The 24,854-nt window shown below is 39.7% G+C and overlaps 1 protein-coding gene across 1 annotated transcript in view; it reads right to left on the bottom strand.

The window, feature by feature from the left end:
- Nucleotides 1-24,854, bottom strand: part of Exoc4 (exocyst complex component 4) — a 691,471-nt gene that overhangs the window by 31,282 nt on the left and 635,335 nt on the right. Inside the window, exons 16-17 of the mRNA XM_013021696.1 lie at nt 24,166-24,344; nt 20,913-21,072 (exon numbers count right to left, since the gene is read on the bottom strand). Coding sequence (XP_012877150.1) covers nt 20,913-21,072; nt 24,166-24,344 — 339 coding nt within the window. The remainder of the gene's footprint in view (nt 1-20,912; nt 21,073-24,165; nt 24,345-24,854) is intronic.

The raw sequence follows: 24,854 nt of genomic DNA, 5'->3' as shown, positions 1-24,854 counted from the left end.
TTCCTTCTGGTCCTTCCCAATGCCTCACCTCTGTTACGTGAGATTTGCCATTGTCGCTGAAAAGAGACTTTCTTACAGTCACATTACAGCAGAGAGGCATGGGAGGATTTGCTGATTATGTATAAGTGGCACCAACACTGCTATCCTCCGCATTGGTGAGTGTTGTATAGAATTTCCTCTTTCCACCTGACATTTTAGAGACATCTCTACATTATGATCATAAACACCCAAGTCAGGAACAAAACCTATGCATACTGGGGAGAAATGTTCCCTGGAGACAGGAGACTGATATCAGGTTAGCACGTGACAAGGTAAAGGACAATATTCATCTTCCAAGTGTGAGAGGTGGCATTGTGCTCATCACAGCCACAGAGGAGACTGCCACCCTCCATACTGGGGTTAGCCCAAAACTGTGCTCTATTAAAGAGTCGAATTTCCGCTATTTACTAACGGGGAAAGTCTCCTATAATCTCTCATTCTCACAGAATCCCAGATCTTACATGTTGTTGTGACTTACAATTTAGTAGAATTTAGATAGTAATTAACTGTGTTATAGTATCTATGTGAAGTTTCTTCAGGAAAAAAAAAGATCCAAATTGATGTAGGGTAGATATTTATAGCAAAGAGAGAAAAAGGAAATAATGATATCAAAAGCTAATAAAATGAATGCCATGTCTGTGTTTGCTTAGCAACAAGGACACGAGTATGTATAGATAGTGACTATTAGCTGTAATTATTGCCACATAGGGATTTTTGTTTGTAAGGAAGTGTCTGCAGCGTGCTACTCCAGTATTCGAGAAGGCAGCTATTAGAACATGACACTCTTAGGAGTGTTTCAGAATCACTGCTATCCCCTTCTCTCCTGTCACCAGGCTAGGGAATCCCTATTTCTGAGGAGAATGTAAATTAGATAGAGCTTCCAACCAATCAGCAGAAAGCATGGATGTATTCATGAGATACCTTGGATGAGCACTTAGGAAATCTGGGTTCTGTCTAGCAGGATCATTCACTGGCTGCTTCCTCATCACTCAGAGCTATTTCCTGTCTGTACAAGGAATTGGCTTGATGGCACCTTCTAAAGGTCCTAGCTGGTGAGGACTGGTAGGTTCTGGATAGTATGATGTAGCACTCTTCTTACCAAACTCTACTTTTGGCTCAGCCCTTTTGCCCTCTACTTCTATCCATGAGCACTGTAAAGTCAGCTCCAATTTTGTTGCTTTTCTCCTTTTTCTACTACAATACCTGGTTCAGAAATGGACAGAGCCTATCAAGGGGATCTTCCAGTCTTTTTTTGAGAGAGGAGGGAGGGGAGGGAGAGAAAGCTAGACTGAGAGAGAGAGAGAGAGAGAGAGAGAGAGAGAGAGAGAGAGAGAGAGAGAGAGAGATTAGTTCCCTTTCTTTCCTTCCTTAGCTTATGGGAATGCAGCTAAATTTATTCACATTCATGGAAACCTTCACCAGCTTCACAGGAGGAATATAAACACAGGCAACTATTATTTCTGGTAATTTCAGCATGCATTGTTAATCAAAGTGACAGGACAGAAAATGAATATACATTTTAAAAAGCCTTTTTCTTTGGTAGCAATTACATTGAAAGTTTTATTTTTATATGAGCTCCTTAAACACTAAAACACCCACTTGTCACATTCAGGGTTAAAATAATCCCTTTCCCAGGCTGGGAAGGTGGCTCAGTGGTAGAGCGCTTGCCTCGCATGCATGAGGCCCTGGGTTTGATTCCTCAGCACCACATAAACAGAAAAAGCCGGAAGTGGTGCTGTGGCTCAAGTGGTAGAGAGCTAGCCTTGAGCTGAAGAGCTGAAGGACAGTGCCCAGGCCCAGAGTTCAGGCCCCATGACCACCTCCCCCCCAACAAAATCTTCCTCCCTCCCCAACCCCACCTCCAAACCAACTAAATCTAAAATGATATTGTAAAATACACTACAGCCAACAGACTTTGTTCTTTTGGGTGGCACTGTGGCTTGAGTTTGGAGTCTCCTGCTTGCTAGGCAGGTACTCAGCAATATGGGACACACCTAGTGCCACCCTCCCAGCTCCATTTTTTTTCTTTTTTAAGTTTGTTTTGCAGGTAAGGTCTTACACTTTTTGCTTAGGCTGTCCTTGGACTGAGATTCTCCTACCTTTGCCTCCTGAACAGCTGGCATTACAGGCATGTGCCACTATATCCAATCCCTCAGAAGCTTTTGATTTTCTTAAGGCAGTTCCTTTCATGAGAGCAAAAGCATCCTGAACTTATACTTTATAACTTTATAACTGCCTCTCTTCCTGCATTTGGTTATTGAGAGAAGTAACCTTTTCTCTGCTTATAATGTTCTCCTTCCTTTTAAATCTCATTCTTTCCAAGTATACCTCAAAAACTGCTTCTGCAACAAGCTCCTCAATTATTTCAACCTACTCTCAATAAGGCCCCAGCAGCATCGCTAACTCTTTACATAAAATAACTGCTTTGAAATATCTATCCTTTCTAGCATATGACAAGCTCTGTGCCTTTCATTCATTACTGAAACTTTATGGATGCAGCAAATGAGTATTTCTGGTTTCTCCACTTTTGTCCCTCTTCCTTGGTAAATGAACCTTCTTACCTCTGAAACATGTTCAAGGAACATGTGCTATTGGCCTTTAAAATGAGCACAGACAAGTAATATGGCAACCAGGTGCTCCACCTACCGAGCCACACTTCCAGCCCCCCAGATAAGAGATTGGGTTGATGACATCAAGTAGCTCAGATTATAGATGGAGCTATAGCAGTCCCTCTGTGAGATATGCTCTATACATTTTGTAAGGAAGAGGGTCTTTTGTTCCTAAGATATCCAGATAACACTCTGATACAGATTTGTGCTAGTACTCTGTCACCATGGGAAGACAGGCTATGCACTTGAGCAAATGAGATGCAAATACATGCAAGAGATGGAGAAAGAGAAGGAGTCCTGCTGATCTGGTCTGAATCTTTGGACAAAGTCATCTGTCTAAAACCAGCCATCTCTTGAAAGTCTCATTTTCATGATGTAATCTTCTGCTTTTAGCTTAAACTAGTTTGAATTAGATTTCTGACCCTTGAAACCTAAGAAGAGTCTTGACAAATGCACTGGATATCTACTATATTAGTCATTGAGTTAGTGCATCTAAGACAAATCTGAACAAACTATGCCTCACATTACTCATGGCTTTGATGAGTCCTCCCCTGTGTTAAGTCTGGCTAGTTTTCTGACTTGCTTTAAAGATGTGGCACAAATGGTACCATGCCAGTCAATAGCTTTAAGTCTCAAAAAGGTTCAGTATCTTCTAGCTTCCTGTTTTTTTACATAAGAAGCACAGTTGTCCTAACGGTGGAATTACAATTAGGAGCAACATAAAGAAGGGGAGACTCTGAGGATATATGGAGGTGTACATGTGTATGTGTGTGTGCATGTGTGATTCGAGGAAGGGGTCCTAGTCTTCTCAACATCCCAGCGGGCTCCAGCCTTCCAGTTATCCCCAATTAGTCACTGCACACCCCATCCCCAACTGCCACCCACCACAGCCTTCTGGGAGATTCCATGGCAGTCTACAGAAGAACCTTCAGCCATGGCCCAGTCAATCTGCTACTTCAAGATAACTAGCACAATGCTGGTAGTTTTAGGTACTAAGTTGTAAGATGTTTTATTATCAGAAATAGATAACTGAAAAAAATGTGTAGATTGAATAATTAAATTTTCTCAGATATGGATAGACAACCTTCAGGGATACAACACAGTCAAATCTGCATTCTCTTTAAGTAATACAATATTTGTTATATAATTGGCTAAGATAAGGAGACAGATGTGGGTCAAACTTTTTAACAGTGATGTATAATATGGAAAGACTAGATTGTACTAGGCCTGGCCTATTATGTAATGGTAAGGGTCCTAAATTAGAGAGTAGGGATTATTGAAAGGACATTGGGTAACTCAAGTTTCAGGAGAATGAGATTTGGAAAGTAAGCAGAAATAAACAAATCTACATGTCAGCTGGGATCATGGCCAAGATCACTTCGGAATCTATTCCAAGAGAGTTTCCTGGAGATACCTCTATGCGTATTACAGAATGCAGGACGCCATACCTTCTTCTGCTACTGGAAGAACTGTGTGTCAGTCTTGCCATGAGCACTTAAGATGAGTGGACATTGCTAGTGCCATTGTACTATGCTAATCACACAAACTGATTAGCCTGCAGCAGGTGCATTTGGCCTTCCTCTCCTTAGTAAGCAGGTGTGTATGTCTGTGTTTTCGTGGACTCCATGAGGTGCTTCCTAAAGACAGCTTTATGGACTAGGGAGCCCAAATATGACAATGCCAGTCATAGACCATTAATTGTTTTCTTTTTACAGTAATTTGATTTTGTATGGGTAGAACAGAAAGACAAATTTCTGTCTTTTGCCTCCTTTTTGAATGACTTTAGGGAAAAAATGTACTAGCTTGTTAAGGTGAGTTTGTCACATAGGTAGGAATTCTACTGATAGTTTAGAAATTGAGGACTATTCTCCATGATAGACCCACTAGCCTTGTACTGCGAGGCCCAGTCCTCCTCCTGATATGGCTGCTCTCTAACACTGCTGGTCTCTGTGAAGTTCCACAGCTTTCCATGCCTCATTTGGGCCCACTGATGATGGTGTTCCTTTCTTGAAAGGGCTTGAGAACTGTGGCCTACGCAGAAGGGAAACCACCACCACCACCACCAGCACCACCACCACCAGCAGCAGTACATCCTTTCTGGAGAATCCTTTGGTTTTTCTTTCCTTCATTTTGCAAGCCTACTTCACAACATCTACTTCCAGTTTCTACCAGAGGCAATAAAAAAAAGTTATGCCTCTTCTTTAAGTCCTTCCAATCAAGCACACCCAATCATTACTGTTTAATAGAGCCAATACAAATACTGAGGCTGTGGCACAGCTTCTTCACATCCCAACACATTATATTGTCCTACGTCATACAGTCCAAGGCTAACTTTCAAGGAGACTTGGCTGTGAATCATGGTCCTGTCATTTACGTTAGGTGAGACCTCTGGTTGCTGACTCTTTCAGAAATGCCACCTCCCTATTTGTAAAATGCAAATGCTATGATCTCACAAACATGGTTTGTGTAAGGCTTCAATGTGGTAATGTGTGCAAATAACAGAAGTAGGATTCTTTGCATGAAGCATGTGCTCTATTGGTATTATTGGTAATATTAAAAGTAATATGAAATAATTATTTGAGGTAGTCTGTTCCTACTATTGACAGAAAGATGAAATGCTAGAATAGAGTTAGAGAGGTATTAAACACTCCGTGATGCAGTACGAAATAAATAGCAGCTGAGGCTGCTACTAGAAAATAGTAATTTGTGATTTTTTTTTAATTTAAAAAAAGGGGAAAAGAGCTGCTATAGACTGTGGCTTGAAGGTCCATAACTTAACCACATGCCAATGGTGAGCAAGAATCTCAAAATGCCTTGAGAGTCTGTTCTCTCACACAACACAGTAAATATTTAAGGCTCATTAGGGGAGCTGGCGAATAGTTGATAGTCAATAGCTACAAAACTTAACTAAGGCAACCAGCTCCCTGGCAGACATATGCTTTTCTTGTTGAAATGTTAGTTGTGTGTCATTATCATTTCAATACTTCTATCCCTGGAGAACTATGAAACTACGAAACGAGAAAAGCAAAGTGCTGAAAAAAATTTAAAAAAAAATGTCTCCTGTGCTCTATAATTAAAGTTAACAAAAGAGACAGACAGACTGCCACAAACGTGGAATGGAGAGAAGCCCAAGCTTCAGATGACTGATTTACCACACCAAGTAATTACTTTATGTTTTTCACAAACATTTGAAACCCATTATTATTTTCACAGCGGCACATAGCAACAGAAGACTGTCACCTAAGGGAGAAATGGGGAACTGGGTTATAATTAATTTCTAGTCGAATATCTCATGAAGCCTTTAATGTTGTCAATGAAAGGCTCTAGCCACTAAAAATCCCCGATCTCTCCCTCCCTCCTCTATCCCCACTACCACCAAAATGTTTAATCAGCGTCTTTGTGAAACAGATCGCCTACAGGAGAATGAGACACAGAGCTAATACCTGCTGAAATGTTGACGCCATTGATCCGCTCCTCCCCCGACTGTGTGCATCAAGAGGGAGAAGTCAATCCAGCACTGGCCTCTTCTACCCTCACTGCTCCCCGCCCCCCTCTTTCTTTTGACTGCGTCTGCAATGGAGGAAAATAGGAGGTGCATAATCCTTTGGAGGAATTTAAACATGTAGATGCCGGACAATAGGAAATCATTACCACAGCAACCAAAGCCTATATCTGTAAAGGTTAGAACATAAAGAGTAAAGAGTGCCTCCAGGAAAAAGTGAAATGGCTGATCCGAATAAAACCTTTCCATCAACTAGAAAAAGCATAGCGTAGCAAAGGAGAGGAAGAGCCGCAGCCGGGTGACATTTATGTTTATGAGTACCTACATGTTTATTTTTGAATTACTGTTCAGAGTCTTAGAAAAATCTTTATAGGTCATGCACAAGCAGTAGCTAGCTTCTATCTCTGTCTGTCTGTCTTATTCTGTATGTCTGGTGCGTGCACTAACACAACCTTAATGATGAAAGGACAAAGGCGTACGTTCCTTCCTAATTCGTTCATTCACACGTATAAACATTAGTTGTCAGTAAACATAAACATGCCTGCTATGACTGCATCTCAGAAATCTTTAGGGTATCCTTATGGAATTCGATGGGAAGCCAATTCCCATTCTCTTGAAAACCTTTCGTCAGTCTCTTTTGAGCTACAAGTGGAACAGCCACTAGGTGGCACTAGACGCACCAGCCCGCTGACCCTAATTTCTAGCATTATATCATGGTTGAGTCACATCTGCAAGAGATGCTACAATGGATCTTCACATCAGAATCTTTGTTGCATAGGTGAGGAAACTTCAGCCAACAGACCTGAAATGACTTCCCTGAATTTACATAATAAGTAAGGATTAAGCTTGTTGATTATCCATACACTATACAAATGAATAAGATGTTCTAGATCTATCATCTCTATCTATCTATCTATCTATCTATCTATCTATCTATCTATCTATCTATCTATCTATCTATCTATCTATCATCTATCTATCTGTCTGTCTGTCTGTCTGTCTATCTATCTTCTGGCTTTATGTCTGTCCATCTATCTACTATCTAATTTATTTTGCAGTGCTGAGGACAGAACCATATACTTTGTAGGCAAGCACTCTTCTGCTGAATCTCCAACCTTATCCCTGATTTACAACAGTTATATCCTGACAAATCCATTGTAAGTTGGAAATATTGTAAGTTGAAAACTTATGGAGTATCATATGTGCTTAGAACACGTATGTTTAGCTGCAGTCAAACAAAATTATTTGTCACAAAACCTACTTTATAATGAAGTGCTACAAGTGTAATATGTTTTACTGAATACCTTATTGAAAGTGAAACCCAGAACCAATGGATATACAAGGCTTTGAGTTCAATCCCCAGCATCAAATTCTCTACTCCTCTTCAAAAAAAAAAAAAACCCACCAAACAACCAAACAACAACAACAACAAAATCAAAAACCAGGAAAATAACATTGTGGGTGGGGTCCACTTTCTCTCCATCCTCATGTTGAAACATATAAGTGAAACCATTGGTGAGTCAGGGACTTTTAGTTCACCTCCATTTTCCAAGGACACCATCCGACTCCTCCTCACTTTGTACATATACAACTTAAAAGTAATATTGGTTGCTGCATTGCCGGCTGGTTTTAATGGTGATTCAAATTCATCTACAAAAGTTCTGTAAGGTTAATTTTACTTTCACTGCATGTAGTGAGAGGAAAGAAAAAAGAGATGGGTACTGGAAGAGGGAAAGACTGAGAGAGAAATGGCATGGGTATTGTGGGCAGTGCAAAGGATGTCAGGTCAGGTTAGTATCTCTCCCGAAGTGTCCGTGAGCTGCCTGCATCAGGATCTCCTGGCACTCACTGCACTGCACAGGCAGAGGTGGAGGTTCTACTCTCAGTCTTCTAACTAGATTTTTTTTTTGGTCAGTCATGGGGCTTGAACTCTGGGCCTGGACGCTGTTCCTCAGCTCTTCAGCTCAAGGTGAGCACTCTACCACTTGAGCCACAGCACCACTTCTGGTTTTCTGGTGGTCTTATTGGAGATAAGAGTCTCATTGTCTTTCTTGCCCGGGCTGGCTTTGAACCACGATCCTTAGATCTCAGCTTCTTGAGTAGCCAGGATTACAGGCATGAGACACTGGCATCTGGCTCTAGCCAGATTTTTTTATGGACAGAGTCAAAGGTTTAAAAAAGAGGTAATTATTTTCTCTAGATAAGTTATTTCCTTTTTCTTTTCTTTTTGGTTGGTTGTGGGGCTTGAACTTAGAGCATTGGTGCTGTCCCTGAGCTCTTTTGCTCAAGGCTAGCACTCTCCAACTTTGAGCCATAGCTCCACTTTTGATTTTTGAGTGGTTAACTGGGGATAAGAGTTGAATGGATTTTCCTGCCCAGGTGGGCTTTCAACAGTGATCCTTAGATCTCAGCCTTCTGAATAGTTAGGATTACAGGTATGAGATACAGGCGGCCAGCTCCTAGACAATTCTTACTTGCTTTTACAACTTAGTTAAGCTGTGCATTAGCTTAAAAGCATTGGGAATTCATGCAAGAGTTTGTCAGTGACATGGACAATCAAATGTTAGTCTAACAGTGGTGTTGTTTTGTGTGGTGTCTTGGGTGGTGGCTAAGTCCACAACAGGTACTTGTGTGATCAGCAGAAGTCTGACAAGCAGAGTCTATGGTTGCTGAGAAAGACTGACCCCATAACAGAGCAGGACGGAAGGCATCTGCCGTAGAGCTCTACAGAGTGCCAGTTAAAATAATTAAAATTGCTAGCCACTAGAGTTCAATGGAAACCAAGGCATGGGGGAAGGACATATATCCAGAAGGAAAAAAAAAACCAGAGGAAAATGTGAACTAGGAGTCTGGTTGAAAAATGAAATTATTTTAACTACAAAAAGGAAAATAGAGACCTATTATTTACCAGAATAGATAAATAAAATAAAAAGCCTTACACGATTAAGATCACTCATAGACTCTGGAGTTGGCAAGACCCAAACTAAAGTCTTGTTTCTATTGTCACATCCATGAGACGTTTACTTAACTTCTTAACTTAGGCTTTTTCACTTACAAAATGGTAATAAATAATATTCACAGGTAGAGTTTTAAGGAAAATTTGGCAAACCAATGTAGGTGAAGTACTTACTATAGTTCTTGCCATATACTGAATGTAATTATATAATGTTAATAGTAACTACTCACATTATAATGGTGATATATGTATGTACATATATATATTTATATAACATCACCATCATTATCAATGACAGTTACTAATTTTGGCCTGTAGAATTTACACTAAAGTCACCTGTATTTTAGGCAGTTTGTTTAAGAAAAGCAGTTTATTGTCAAATGTTTATAAGGCTAGTTATAAAAACTCTTGCTAACCTATTTGTGTAAGAGACAGGGAGAGCGGGGGGAGGGGGAAGCAGAGGAGCAGAGGGAGAGGGAAAGGAAGAGGGAGAAAGAGAGAGAGAGAGAGAGAGAGAATCCTATCTCAAAAATATCCAGATCAAAAAGAGCTAGAGATATGACTCAAGTGGTAGAGCACTAAGTCATAAAAATCAAGCCATAAATGCGTTAGAAACAAATGCATGAAAGAAAAAAAACATTTAAATACATATCTAAGGGTTCATTTTCCTAACATCACATTATCTGACCTTTTCTGCTTGACTCATACATATTCTAGATATTGCAAATAAGGGAAACCATGGGAACTATGTTTCTTTGGGCTTGGCCTACTTCACTTAATATAATTTTGTTTCTAACATATTTATAAGATTATTTCTTTGTTGCTTTGTATGTCCCTCCCCCACAGTATAACCCCTGTTTCACTATATTTGATGTCAGTATAATTTGTGGAGGAGATGGGGAAAAACAAGTCGTTAAGGATACAGGTTGACCCGATGCAACTATGAGAAGTACAAGTTGTCATGTCAAAAACGAACTTTACAACTTTGGTGGGGGGGGAGGGTTGGGGGGGGGGCAGGGGGAGGCTGGGAAGGGATGTGAAGGGTAAACAAAGGAGGAGGCTACAATGCTTGATAAGAAATGTACTCATTATCTTGCCCATGTAATTGTAACCCCTCTGTACAGTATGTTCACAAAAAATAAAAAAAAATCAAGCCATAGTATTGCCAAAGACTACTACAAGTGAATAACAATTCAGCACATAATGTAATAATAACTTTAGAGTATAAAAATTGAGTAAGGATTATCAAAAAGAGAAATCAATATAGTATACACACTGGGGAAGTCTTGGAAGAGCAGTGCTGGGGCTGATCTCTGTAGTGTGACAAATGGAGGGAAACAAAGTGGGAGGTCAGAACGGTAAGAGGAAGAGGTGTTTGCTGTGCACACACAGGAGACAAAGCAGGAGGAAGGACACAAAGACAGCCATGGCATGGTGTATAAGGAGCGGAAGATCTGCCTTAAAAATGACACCAGCTTTCCTGAATTTAAACATCCATCAACCCTACATCTTATTTACAAAACAAGAAAGGTCAGCTTCCAGCCTCAGGTTTTCCAGTAAGAACTGTAATAGAGTCAGTAAATGATCAATCTTTTTCATTATTCACAGAACAAGCTTAATGTCTGTTCAGGACAACTGAGTTCTTTCCTGCAGAAAATCAGCCTTCTTGCGTAGGTTAATTTCCTAAATATATGAACTACAGAGCTATTGTGTGTATGTGTGTGTGTGTGCACGCTCGTGCGTGTGTGTGTGTATTGCAATCTGATGAGAGATTTTGGACAAGTCACTCTCATTTTTGCTCCTTGGCATCTTTATTGGGTAATAGTTATACCTGCCATCCATGCCAATCTCTGAATAATTCCAGTTCTAGCAAGTAAGGTAGAAAGGAAAGACTGCCACTGTCTACCAGTAATCTTGGAGAAACTTAAAACATTGACATTATATATGTGCACAGTATGGTGATATTAATTTACCATAATAAAATATTCAGCTGGGCACTGGTGGCTCATGCCTGTAATCCTAGCTACTCAGGAGGCTGAGATCTGAGGATAGAGGTTCAAAGCCAGCCCAGGCAGAAATGTCCCCAGCTGACTCTTATCTCCAATTAGCCACTCAAACAACAACCCTCCCCCCCCCCATCTCCCCCGCAACAACCCAGAAGTGGCACTGCTGCTCAAGTGGTAGAGCACTAGTCTTGAGTACAAACAGGCTCAGGGACAGTGCCTAGGCTGTGAGTTCAAGCCTCACACCAAAAAAAAAATTTTTTTAACTTAACCATAAAAGCCTCACACATGAGATATGTTTATGAGATATCAATCACCAATTACAGACATATTTATCTTATATATAAGTTATTTGTTGTTCTAAGGTGTTCTATAGAGGGCAAAGTAGACAAGTAAGGAATGCTCATCTACAGTCAGAAAGACCTAATTAAACAATTAGAGCCCGTTTAGTTGTTACAATGCATGGAAACTACAAGTGCAATAAACAGAAAAAAGAGATCGGAAGATAGTGGAAGACAGGAATGAGGCAGCAAAGTCAGAAGGTTTAATTAGAGAAATGTAACATTAGTTAAATCTACTTACATAAAGGTCTTTTAGGAAGTTCTCTCAGAGATGAGCAATATAAATTTTGTTGTATTACTAAATTGAAAGAACGTACATATATCCTTCAACCAAATAGCAGAAACTCATCACATTTACTAATTTACTCTGACTCTTAGGAAAGCTAGGGCTAGCTTTTTATCACTAGTAAATCCGGAAGATTTATTAGATTTTTTTAAAGGGGGCAAGATCATTACAACACTTTTTTTTTTTTTTAGCAGTAGACTAATCTTTTACAAAATGAACGACAAAGCCACATGGTTAATTATCTTGAGTCAAAATTCTAAGGTATTACAGGTAAAGCTTGACAAAGGGAGAGGCTCATCGGCCTGGCAGAGAAGACCTGTGGCAGAATCCATAAACAGTGGAGAACAATAAACGGTGAAAAAGATATGGAGCGCATTTTGCTTCTTTCTCAGAAAAAGCCAAAGGAAATGATCTGAGAGGTAGGGGCAGGTCATATTTTCAGCTAAGTCACATGGAAATGTTTCTCGGGAATAGAGATGGGGGATTCTGCTCACGATGCTCACCAGCCTGGATCGCTAATGGTATTTCCAGTAGGTGGCAGCATGTCATTGCTAATCCCCTCTCCAGCTAAGCCCCAACCACTCCAAACAGGCAGACTCAGAACCTTTCCGGCAGAAAACCAAGTTATGTTCCCCTGTGATCGGTTTTGTAGGAAATAGGGGTATGAAAACAGCACCCCTGGGAGGCATTTGAGATTCTCAGCCAGGCCAGGGATGATTCCTGAGAAGGTATGAGGTCAGGGATGAAGCAGGGGTCTCAAGCAGTTCCAGGCTACCACCTTGCAGAAAGCCCCAGGATAGTGTACCTCAAATGGGTAGTTGGGGAGTTAAATGAGAAAACGCTTTCAATTATTGGAGAGAAAGATGTTACATCACTTTGTGGGGAAAGGAGGATTTCTGTGCAGACAGCAGCGGGGCCGTGCGCTCTTGGCTTCATGTGTCACCTTCTCCAGACTTTTTTCCTCTGGGAGTGCTCCTTCCCGATTCCCTTCTCTTCTGCACTTCCTCTCACCCCTCCAGCCCTTCACTGCTGGAGTTTCCCCAGTAGACCCGTCTCTATCTATGCTGCTTCTTTTCTCCAAAAGTTTGAAACAACTCCTTGCTGATGCTTCACTAAATCTGTTTTTTTTTTCTTTTTTCTTTTGATTGTGAAAATACTGAACAGAGGGGTTACAATTACATGGGCAAGATAGTGAGTACATTTCTTATCAAGCATTGTAGCCTCCTCCTTTGTTTCCCCTTCCCATCCCATCTTCCTGCCCACCCCTCCCCACCCAACCCTCCTCCCCCCCTACCATTATAAGATTATTTCTTTGTTGCTTTGTATATCCCTCCCCCACGATATAACCCCTGCTTTCACTAAATCTGTTTGTTCAACCGGAGCCTCTCCCTCAAGTTTGCTTCTCCATTATATATCCAGTTGCACATGAGGTATCTCTAGTCAGCAATGACACTGCATCCTACAGGCCTCACAGTCCAGGAGCCTCCCCTACCCTACCAAACTTACTTTCCTTCCTCTGTCTTCCCCTTGTTTGATGGTGGCGTGGACAGCTGGATTCAGGTCAGAGGCTGGGGGGGGAGTCAACCCTCCAGGCTAGACCAACCCCCCAGGTTTACCTCCTTCACACTTCTCATCTCTGTCTCCTCTGTCTCTTCTAAGCACTGAATGGATCCGGGTCCTACCCATCTCTCGCTGAGCATTTGCCTTCTAATTGAGGGAGTTTCATCTCCTTCATAGCCATGTGCCACACAGCTACTGAAATCATCCAGTAGGAACAAAGATATATGACTGTCACATTCCTGTGTTTAAAACTCTTCAATTACTTACCGGATAAATGATCCTGATTGTATCTCCCCACAAGTATTTGTTTGTTTGTTTATTGGACACTGTTCCTGAGCTTTTTTTGTTCAAGGCTAGTGTTCTACCACTTGAACCACATTTCCACTTCCAGCTTTGTGGTGATTAATGGGAGATAAGAGTATCATAGCCTTCTTTTGCCCTGGCTGGGCTTTGGGCCTCAATCCTCAGACCTCAGCCTCCTGGGTAACTAGGATTATAGGTGACTCTGCTAATGGCTACCATTTGCCAGGTACTGGTCTAGAACCTAGCAGTGAAGAAAAAGTCCATTCCTATGTAGTTTCTATTCTATTGGGGGCAGATAGAGAAGGAACAAACAAATGAAGAAACATAAAATATATTAAGGTGCTTGATAAGTATGTTTTGAAACTATAGGAGAGGTGGAATGGATAGGTTAACTTAGGTTGGTTCTGCTTCCTTTCAGCTCTCATCTTTCATTGCCCCCTTCCTCTAACATCTGTTTGAGTTCCTCTGAACTCTACTTTCTGTTTGTTAATTGCACATAACATTAATATTAGGCATCAGCCCCTTTTCCAAAAATTCTTCCTTGACTACCTACATCATATACATTAGGGACTAAAATATGAACCAGATGTTTCTTTTACAAAACTCTGTAACCTATCATTTTAGGATTTTTAAAGAACAACTTATTGTGACACAATTTATTTATGATTTGCACATGTAAAGTATAAAATTCAAGATCTTACAGTGCATACATTGGGTCGAACAACCATCCATATAATCTTATTCAGAACATGTTCATCATTCTCAAAAGAAATTCTGCATCCATCTAGCCATTTCCTCTTAACCTTCAAAGTATAAGCAAACATTAATCTACTTTCTAACTCTGTAAATTTGCCAATATTAGGTAAAATAGCTTTAAATAGCTTCTTAAATTTAACCTAATGTTTCAAAGTTCATCTATGTTGTTATGTATTGATACCTTGTCTCTTTTTATGGCTAAATAATATCCGTTGTATGAATTTATTACATTCTGTTCATCCATCAGTTGATGGACATTTAGATCATTCTAACTTCTGAGCCATTCTACTACAAATAACACTTCCATGACCACTCGGGTATAAACTTCTGTGCCTACTCTCATTTCTCTTGAGTATATGCCTAGGATTAATATTGATCATTACTCTCCCCCTAGCAACAAATGAGTTCCAATTTCACCATATCCTTGTCAACACTTCCACTGTCAATTTTTTTCATTATTATTCCAATCCTGGAGGGTATAAAGTGGTATTTCATCATGGGTTTGATTTGCATTTCTTTAACAGCAAATGATGTTGAACACTTTTTCATACTCAAAATGAATATATCTTTATTGGATAAATGTCTATTCAAATCCTTTGCCTATTTGTATTGATAGACTTTTTTTATAACAGTTTTAGATTTATACAAAATTGAGACGCTAGCACAGAGTTCTCATTTAATTCATACCATTTCCCTATTACATTAGTATGGCACATTTGTCACAACTAATGAACCAATATTAATGGACTATTATAAAAGTCCATAGTTTATTCGGGCTCCCTTAGTTTTTACCTAATGTTCTTTTCCCATCCCAGGACCACGCTCAGGAGATTATATTACATTTAGTTGTAATATAGTTGGCTCTCCTTGGCTGAGACAGGTCCAGCTTTCCCAGTTTTTGATGACTTTGGCAGTTTGGAGGAGCATTGCTTACATTTCTGTAGGATGTCCCTCTATTAGAATCTTTCTGATGTCTTTGCTATGATCCCACTGGGGTTATGGTTTTGGAGAGAAAGAGGAGCAGAGAGGTACAGTGCCACTTTCATCATGTTGCGAGTACATGCTCTCAATATGATTCATCAGGTTGATGTCAACCTGCAGACCGAGACTCTCGATTTGGTGTTCAGTGTATCACACTACAAATACTCCATCGCAATTTCGTTTGTCTAGTTGTACAAGACCCTGCAGAATTGTGGAGTGAGGTGTCTGTTCCTCCTACACTTGGATAAATTGTAGAGGTAGAAAAAAGGAGTTCAGATTAGAGCATTTCAGGCCTCTTGTCCCGCCCACTTGCAGCTGGTTCTCCATCTTGAGTGCTGTTAGCCCACGGCAGCTTTGGGCACAGAAGATGCCCTCATCCTCAAACATGCCACTGGACTTTCCAGGAGAGAACCCTTCCTAAATCACCTTCCTTCTTCATTGGCTCTGTCCTCTCAGTTTCCTCTGCTGGCTCTTCAGCATTCCCGAAAGGCTCTCTCTTCCCCTTTACTTCTGCGCTATCAAGAGTATGCCTCTTATTCTTTCTCATGGCTTTAAATCCAACCTATCAGCTGATGATTTCCAAACACATATCTGCAGCCCACACCTCTCTCCTGAGCTCCAGATTACTATAGCTACATAGCTCTTTTTAAATCACTATTTAGATTTTTTAAGAGGAATCTCAAACAAAGCAATAGAAACTTAACTTCATGATATCACTCCATTCCATCTGATGCCCTGTCCTATATACTCAACTGCTTATACACACAAAATAACTTACTCTCATTTTTAAAATTATCTTTAAGTAACTGTATAAAAGAGTTACCATTTAACAAAGCAGTTTATGAAAATAATATATCTTGCTCATTGTCACCCCTTTCAATATTCTCATCCATTCCTCTCCCACCCACCCTTTCCCTTACGCTTCTTAATTCTGTAGGATATATATGGGATTCTTGAATCTCCATGCCTTAATTGTTGAGAATTAAAACCTGACATCATTGGTTCTCTCTCTCTCTCTCTCTCTCTCTCTCTACTGGTCCTGGGACTTAAAATCAGGGCCAGGTCTTGAACGTAGGGCCAGGCCTGTACACAGTCTCTGAGCTTTCTTGGCTCAAGGATAGTGCTATAATAGTGATGCCACAGCTCCACTTCTGGCTTTTTGGTAGCTGAGTGTAGATAAGAGTCACACAGACTTTCCTACCTGGGCTGGCTTCAAACCCTCATTCTCCAATCTCAGCCTTCTGAGTAAGTAGGATTACAGGCATGAGCCACTGTCCTCTGGCCTTTGGTTCTCTTTCATTTCCTTGGCCAATGCTGTCAGCTTGATCCTTAAACTATATCCCAACTTCCCTCTTCTTGTCCTCTCTAATGCTAGTATTTTTGCTTTCTTTCTTTATTTTCTTTTTTTGTGCCAGAAGTGGGGCTTGACCTCAGAGCACCACTACTCCCTTGGTTTGTGGCTCAAGGCTGACACTCTACCACTTGAGCCATACCTCCAGTTCCCTATCAGCTTGGTTTGAATCATCACTACCTTTCACCTAGAAAGTTTTCTAATGGATGGATCCTTCTGTTTCTTCTCTTGCCTAAAGCCTCTTTCCCAAGTCTCCACATTTCCAGTGCAGCAGCCAGAGGGTTCATGTTATGACATTCTTAACTCAACCCATTAATAGCTTCTTATCCCTTTAAGTAAATGTCCAGGCCAGTATAGTGGTCTTCAAGATCTTAGCACCTCGTATGTCTGACCTCTTCTTTTTTCATTCCATCTGCCCTGGCCTTTCTATTGTTTGCAAATGTCAAACAAGCTCTTCTCTTCCTTTAGGTTTTTCCTCAAATGTTACTGTGTCATTAAGGACTTCCATGAATACGGAAATTTCAGATTGCCTCTATTATATGTTGGCACTTTTTACTTTCTATTCTCCTTCCAGCACCTGGTTATATAATCATTTGAAATACTTACTAGTGTCTATCTTGATCCACAATGCACATGAGAGTAGGACTGAGAGTAAATATACTTCTTATGTGTTAGACCTTGTCTTCCTGTCAGATTTAAGAATGAAAACTACTAACCTAAAGAAATCCAAAATGAATAGGGAAGAGCCTTGAAGAAGGAAAGTAGAAAGTAAAGCCACAGGACAGATGGAAGAAAAATGTGATGCAGGTGTAATGGAAGAGATGGGTGAGGCAGGTAATGGAGAAGAGAGAAGAGAGAACTGGGAAGAACATTTTGGTATTTTCTTTTAAAAATAAATGTTCTTTTAAAATCTTAAACTCCAAAGATCATCAGATACATTGGTGACTTCTCTGCATCTTCAGAGCTCTCATTATAATACTATAGCCTGCACTTTGAGGTAGCTTTTGCGACTTAGTTTTGAAATTGCACATGGCAAGTCAAGTACAGATGATCTTTGGTGCAAAGAGCTAAAAAAAAAGTACACTTACAAAAGCTCTTCAACTTTGCAGGTTATCTACCATAATTATCCTGGACACAGTATCTGAGTCTGGCTAAAAGGATCAGTAGAGCTTGAGTGATCACTACCATAGTGACCAAGGATGCTCAGTAACTCTGATAATGTTAGCTAAGTGGTCTTGATTTTTGCTTATTTAAGATGTTTTATCCACCTAATAGAGATTACTCATAGCATAGACATGTATAGGGGAGACAGACAACAATGACAAGAGCAGAAGAATCCACATAAATGGAATCACTTCTTTTTTTCTTTTTGGTTGGTTGGGCTTGAACTTAAGGCCTAGGTGCTCAAAGCTAGCACTCTACCACTTAGAGCCACAATGCCACTCCCAGTTTTCTGGTAGCTAATTGGTGATAAGAGTCTCAAGAACTTTCTAATCCTCAGATCTCATTCTCTTGAGTGGCAAGGATTACAGTCTCAGCTCCTTTATTTCTTTAGTACAGAAAGGTGTTGTGTATTCCACTGCCAATTAAAAAAAGAAAAAACCATTAAGAAAAGAAAAAAACCATTAAGAGCACTGTGCCTCTTTCTTGTTAAGTAAGTTTTCTGACACATGGCAACTAGTGATTAATTACTGTGTTAGAAGATAACATTCCTGTAGAGATTTGCTGGAAATTCAGATGCTGTCCATGCTTGATTAGACATTGCTTAAGGAATGCTGAGGCATGCTGCTTCAGTCTATTATTTCTGCCTATTTTGGTATTGCTGTTATATTTATTTTACATTGCTTCAAATTCGGTAGAGCTGATAGAATCCATTTCATAAAACTTGACCCTCAAATAAGAGGTGAAAAAACTACTTATAAGGTGTATCTATAGCACAGCAAAAGAAAAATGATGAGAGAGATGGTGAACAGTAGGCCTACAGAATTGCTTTCTGAATGCTCTTTGTCTTCAAAGAAAAAATTGGAAGCATATACATTTTTTAAAAAAGAAAACTTCTATGAACTTCTGAAAATTTACGATGTCAGTAATTAAAATGTTCAGGATGTTAAAGATAAACTAAACCAATATAAGCCTTTATTTTAAATTCATTCATTCATTCATTCATTCATCACACATAGTGATTGCTCACTGTGGTCCAGTGACCAGGAAACAAGACAGTTCTGGCCTCTTGGAACTTACCACCTGGTAAGAAGATGGCTTTTTAATCAGGATCAGAAGGTCAGAGACCTCCAATGGTATGTGTTTATACTACCATTCACAATCCATTAAAGAATAACATAGAATAGTAGTAGTAACATTCAGCTTTTACCTACTACTTAGAACATAATTCACAAATCCAACTGTGAAAGGCAAGATTCAGTTGCCATTCAATTACGTCCTGAAGAAATACTTCATTGGAGCATGGTCTGCCGATGCCAACTTCAGTACTGCCCAACCTGAATTTCACCATTCACATGTCAGGATTTTTTTTTTCCCTGTTGCATGTTCGGGCTCCATACTGTCTGCCAAGAACTGTGTCAATTTACTTATTTCAGCAAAATAAAAAAATCATTTAAAAAAGGATGATTGAATTTAGGAATTATACTCCTCAGAGAATTAGTAATGGTTCTCTGTATCCCTCAGGCCTCCATGTTCTTAACTTCCCCTTGTCAATGTTATTATGAATAGACTAATTCAATAATGAGATCATTTCCCATAAGAGCAGCCAAATAATGCGGCATTCAGTCACACCTGGTTTCCCTAATCTGAGTAAGGAAGGCTTTCCACCAAATTTAGCTTAAGACAGGGAATTTAATGAAAAAACACATGCATGCACACGCAGGGAATACACACACACACACACACACACACACACACACACACACACACACACACAACACTATCCTGAAACTATGAGGAAACAGGGTAAGGGTAAGAAAAGAGCAGAGAAGCAGTGGAACAGGGGAACAATGCACCAAACAGTAACACATTGGGGAAGAAAGGTACAAGGAACATAAACGGTTCATTTTTATAACAAATAGCCAAATATATGCTGCCAGAATGACATAATATTTTAGCATTCTAGTATTTCATACTTCAAAAATAATTTCAATATTTCATGAACCCCTAAAGGAATAAAAAATTCACATGATAAAACACAGAATTAACAAATAAACAAGAGTATTCTGCATGCTGAAAGAAAAGTATTTCCTAGCCAAAGTTTTTTTTTTTTAAATGAGAGAGCTTATGGAATAATTCACGTAACCATCATCCATCCTCTTCAAGACCATTTAAGCATTCATTAAAACACCAAACTGAGTTAATATACAGTGATAAGACCAAATAAATGGAAATCAATATTAATTCTTAAATTTGAAAAGAAAATGTATCTTATAAGAAAAATAATATTAAAAATTGAGTCAGAAAACCTAAACAAAGGAAAGAACCGTGCTGAGCACTTATCTTCCAGCATAAACAAGAGAAGATGGTTTCAACTGGAAAAAGACAGACAGCTTAATGAAAGTTTGATATTTGCTGCTTCACACAAAGAAGCAAATGGAAAAAAACTCACATGCCCAACAGATACAGATGATTAAAAAATAAATTATGGTTCCAGTATAGCACTGGAATAATTGTTGAGATGTAAAACTAATATTTATAAAGAGTGTTGGAAAGATGTTTTCCAAGAATGGTGTTTATAGAAAATGCAATTAAATAGATCAAAATTATATCAACATATTTCTAATTTTGTAAGCAGAGAGATCGTATGCATTTTTATGTGTACAAAGTCTCGCATGCGTACAGCATTTGCTCCCAAACTCGAGGGAAAATATACCTAAATAGCATCATTTCACACCAAAGATTTATGAGCAATGTTCCTATTTTTCATTATTATCTTACATAGTTTATGCAATTAGCATATTATGCTTGTATTCAGGAAAAAAAAGTTCATAAGAAGAACTTAGGTCAGAAAAACCATTTTCCTAAGGGATGAAAATTTCAATAGAAATTTGTCAAATTATCTTCTCTATCATTTAAGAATATTTTTCTTTCTATCTCTCTCTTTTCTCTGCTTCTCTGTCTCTTCTTTTGTCTCCTTCTGGCTTTTTTAAAACATTATTTTTTAAGAGCTTATTTCAAGCAATGAACTTCAAACAAGGAATCTAGGTGAGTTCTGTCATACCTTGCGAAATCCAGATCTGCTTCTCGTGACATGGTGATGTTGGTCAAATTCTGCTGAAGAACGAAAATGTTTCTACACATTTTCTTGATGCCAGATTCACTAATGCGCCTGAAGTATTGGGCACCGTTGATGAGGATGCAGGAGATGAGATGTCCCAGGCCTGAGGGTCAGCACAGTGCAGTCAGGAGGAAAGAGGAGGTGCATTAGTGGCATCTAGTGGAAACTTGTGCATAGGATTTCTTACTTACTTCTAATTCTTGAAAAAAATTAAATAACAAAGAAAAATATGTCAGCTGGTTCCACCAGCTAATCTTAAAATAATTCTAGAGTATTTCTACATTATTTAGTAGTTACAAATGAGAGTGCTTTGCTTCTAAAGTGTTAACAGGAGAGAAGGTAACTGGAAAGAAAACATAAAGGACAAGCAGATCATAAGACAACAAAAGACACAATCAGTTTGTTCTGATATGTGAAGCTTTGTCTTATAGTCTATAAAATTTGGTACATGGAAGCTCAGATCATCTGTAAACTAATGGGTCTCCTTCAGCATATCCCATGTCATTGAACTGAAGAAAGATGGTTCAGAACAATGTGAGACACATGTAGATTTCTATTTTATTATATTTTGGTTTTTGTTGGTCATGGGGCTTGAATTCAGGGACTGAGCTCTTTTGCTCAAGGCTAGTGCTCTACCACTTTGAGTCACAACTTCACTTTTTTTTTTCTAGTGATAAATTGGAGATAGGAGTCTTGTAGACTTTTTTTCCCCCTGGGCTGGCTTCAAACCATAAGCCTCAGATCTCAGCCTCCTGAGTAGCTAGGATTATAGACATGAGTTACCAGTGCCTTCCTAAGTTTTTATTTTTAAAAGTTAGGTTTAATTCTAAACACCAGCACTAAGTAGACATTTCTCCCATTATTTTTAGTATTGCAAAGTTGGCCTGAGCAGAGTCCCTTCATGGAAGTAACCATGGGTTGCACCTCATTGAAGGGCACATCATCAGTGCAATTGCTCCTGTATCTTCACAGTAAGTTTCCCCTTGACAGGGGAGACAGTAGAGAAGGGTAAGGGAGAGTCATTCTCCTGCTTCAGCTACACCTGCCCAATGCTTCAAGACCCAAACTTGTCTGTGCTACCAGTTAGAGTGAAGAATAAGGCCTTTATTCAGAGAAAATGAAACCTAACTACACACTCTACATTAAAAGCTGGACTACTTATTCAGGTGAACCAAATTCAGGTGTGGTTTTATTTTGCCATGGTATAATATGGCCTGTCCACATTCTAGGCATATCTTTTGTAGAGCATACGCACAGAAAAATAACTTGCCATTCACCCATGATGCATGCCTGTAACCCTAGCTACTTGGAAGGCAGAGATTGGGAGCACCATGATTCAAGACCTCTTCTCAAATGATAACTAAGTACCATGGCATGTGTTTTCCAGCTATATAGGAGGCTGAGATTAGGAGTATTGCAGTTCCAGAGTAGCCTGGGGGTGGGGGGAGGAGTTCATAAGATCTCTAGCTCAACAGAAAAACTTGGGGTGGTGGAATGCACCAGTGCGAATTCATAGCCCAGGCCAGCATGAGCAAAACAGAAAATCCCCTTTCCACAATTATCAGCATAGAAACGAACTGGAGGTGTAGTTCATGTCCCTGCCTAACAAACAAAAATCCCCGAGTTCAAACCCCAGTATACTTAAGAGAGAGAGAGAGAGAGAAATAATAACTTGCTCCCAAATTAATAATGCCACAGCACTAATTAACCTTTTCATCACCTGTACCTTTTGAGTAAAATCTCCAACAGAACACAACTTCATCTTTAGGACTCCATTTTTAGAACTGAACAGGAAAACAGAATTGGAGGTGCCCCAACTTTGCTGTAACCTGTTTCATAAAGCAAACACTGGCTGTGCAGTTCCACTTTCCCATCTTTGGTCTGTTGCCAGGTGTGAACAGTATATCTTCTTAATTGTCTTAGGTAATACTGGTTTTATGCTGTGTGGGAAGACAAATGCTTTCGGCACCCAGGTCTATGTGTCAATCGCCCAAATTAAGAAAAAGGAAATACGATTTGGAATCCTAACAGAATTCAGTTGTTTCTCTGAGGCTCTTGACTTAAAAGGCTCGGGTCCTAGCTTGCACTGCTGGAAGGTGGTGGAAGGAGATGGGACTTAGTGGGAAGGCTTTAGGTGACTAGCAGCTTGACAATAACCAAGAGCATTAAGAGACCCAGCCTCCTCCTTTCTGGTCATAAGATACACAGTTGTTCCTCCACTAACCCCCTGTCACTGCCATGTAGCGCCTCCAATTAGAGGCTTAAACGCAATGGGTCCACTCAACCCTGGACTGGGACTTCCAAAACTTTTCTCTCTAATTTCATTATCCCAGGTGTTTTATTGGAGAGATAAAGTCCTATGGGAAGCATTCAGTGTGAACAGTTAATTTGGTTGGCACCATATTTTGAAAAACTTAGAAGGCACATGTCTTCAGATGGCACTGCCTCTCGAATCCTTTCCTGCTCCCTTAAGGAACTCAAGTTACCTAGCAATTCTGGCTCACCACAGGCTTCCGTCCTTTTCAGATGGGAAGGTATTTTGTGAGAGAAAGCTTTCCCTTCCAGTAATAAAGATTTTTCACACTTCCCTCTTCACTGTATGTGTACCATATTTCCTTCCTTTCCTTCCTTCCTCCCTCCCTTCCCTCCCTCCCTCCCTTCCTTCCTTACCTCCCCTCTCCTGTCCCTTTCTCTGTTATGTGTATGCTGGTTCTGGGGCTTGAACTCAGGGCCTAAGCACTCTCTTTGAGCTTTGCTGGTACCAGCCTTGGCTGGTACTCTACCATATCAACCACACTTCTACTTCTGGCTTTTTGCTGATTATTAAAGATAAAAGTACCATAGACTCTCTTGCTTGAGCTGGCTTTGAACAGTGATCCTAAGATCTCATCCTCATGAATGATTAGAATTACAGGTGTGAGCTACAGGTGCTTGACTCTTTTTGCTTTTTTTTTTTTTTTTTTTTTTAGGAAAGGAGCTCCTTTTGAGGTACTTGTGTTACCTGTACTGTATTGTTTCCCTATCAACAGATCAGCTGGCAGCCATGTTACATATATGGGGAGAGGCTAAGTATTGCAGCCCTAATCTTAAAACTAGCAGATAATTTTTCTCCAAGTTTTGAATTTCAGTAATAATAGAAACAGGGAAAATCTTCCCACTTCCTTTCTCATCAACTCCCAGAGAGAGAGGAGCTGACCTTCAAAGATATATTGGAACTTGTGCTGCTGAAGGCTGGCACTCATGACCTCTTCAATGGCACTTATGTCTTTGTTGAGCTTGACCACCAGAGGGTCATAATCCATACTCTCCACATTGGCAACAATGGCGTAGTTCCCCTCCTTTGCAAGAGGGATGAGATAGTGGAAACAGTGAACTCTAAAAAAGAAAACAAAACAGATGAGAAGATCAGTTAATAACACATCTTTCCAGTGAAGGTAACGATCTCACGAGATCATAGTACCAAAGTAACTGAAACTGCAGTGGTCTCATAGATTCTTATATCATCTTCTTGCCAATGTTTTTAAAACCAGAATGCCCCCTTAATTGTTCTACCGAACTGCTGATCTGAGCAAGTGACCTTCTGTAATCTTTGTTTCTTTCTACATATGCTTGTGATAAAGGATATATGAGTTCTTGGGTTTCTTTCCATGTGAAAGGAGCCTGGAGAAGGAATAGACAGAAGGGAGAATGATGGAAGGGATTATACTGATTAAGAAGCATGGGACACTTAGATGGACACATTAAATTGTAACCCCTCTTGTATAACATTTTGAAGTTTAGAAAAAAGTCAGATTTTGTGATATATAATTTATAGTAGAACTTTCCATATTTATTATACAGCTCCTGAAAAAAAAACAAAACAAATCTTAGAACTATCCTATAATC

Source organism: Dipodomys ordii, unplaced genomic scaffold, assembly GCF_000151885.1.
Source record: "Dipodomys ordii isolate 6190 unplaced genomic scaffold, Dord_2.0 Scaffold56, whole genome shotgun sequence".
Lineage (NCBI taxonomy): Eukaryota > Metazoa > Chordata > Mammalia > Rodentia > Heteromyidae > Dipodomys > Dipodomys ordii.
The sequence above is the reverse complement of the archived record's forward strand: the minus strand, read 5'-3'. Positions and strand labels throughout refer to the sequence as shown.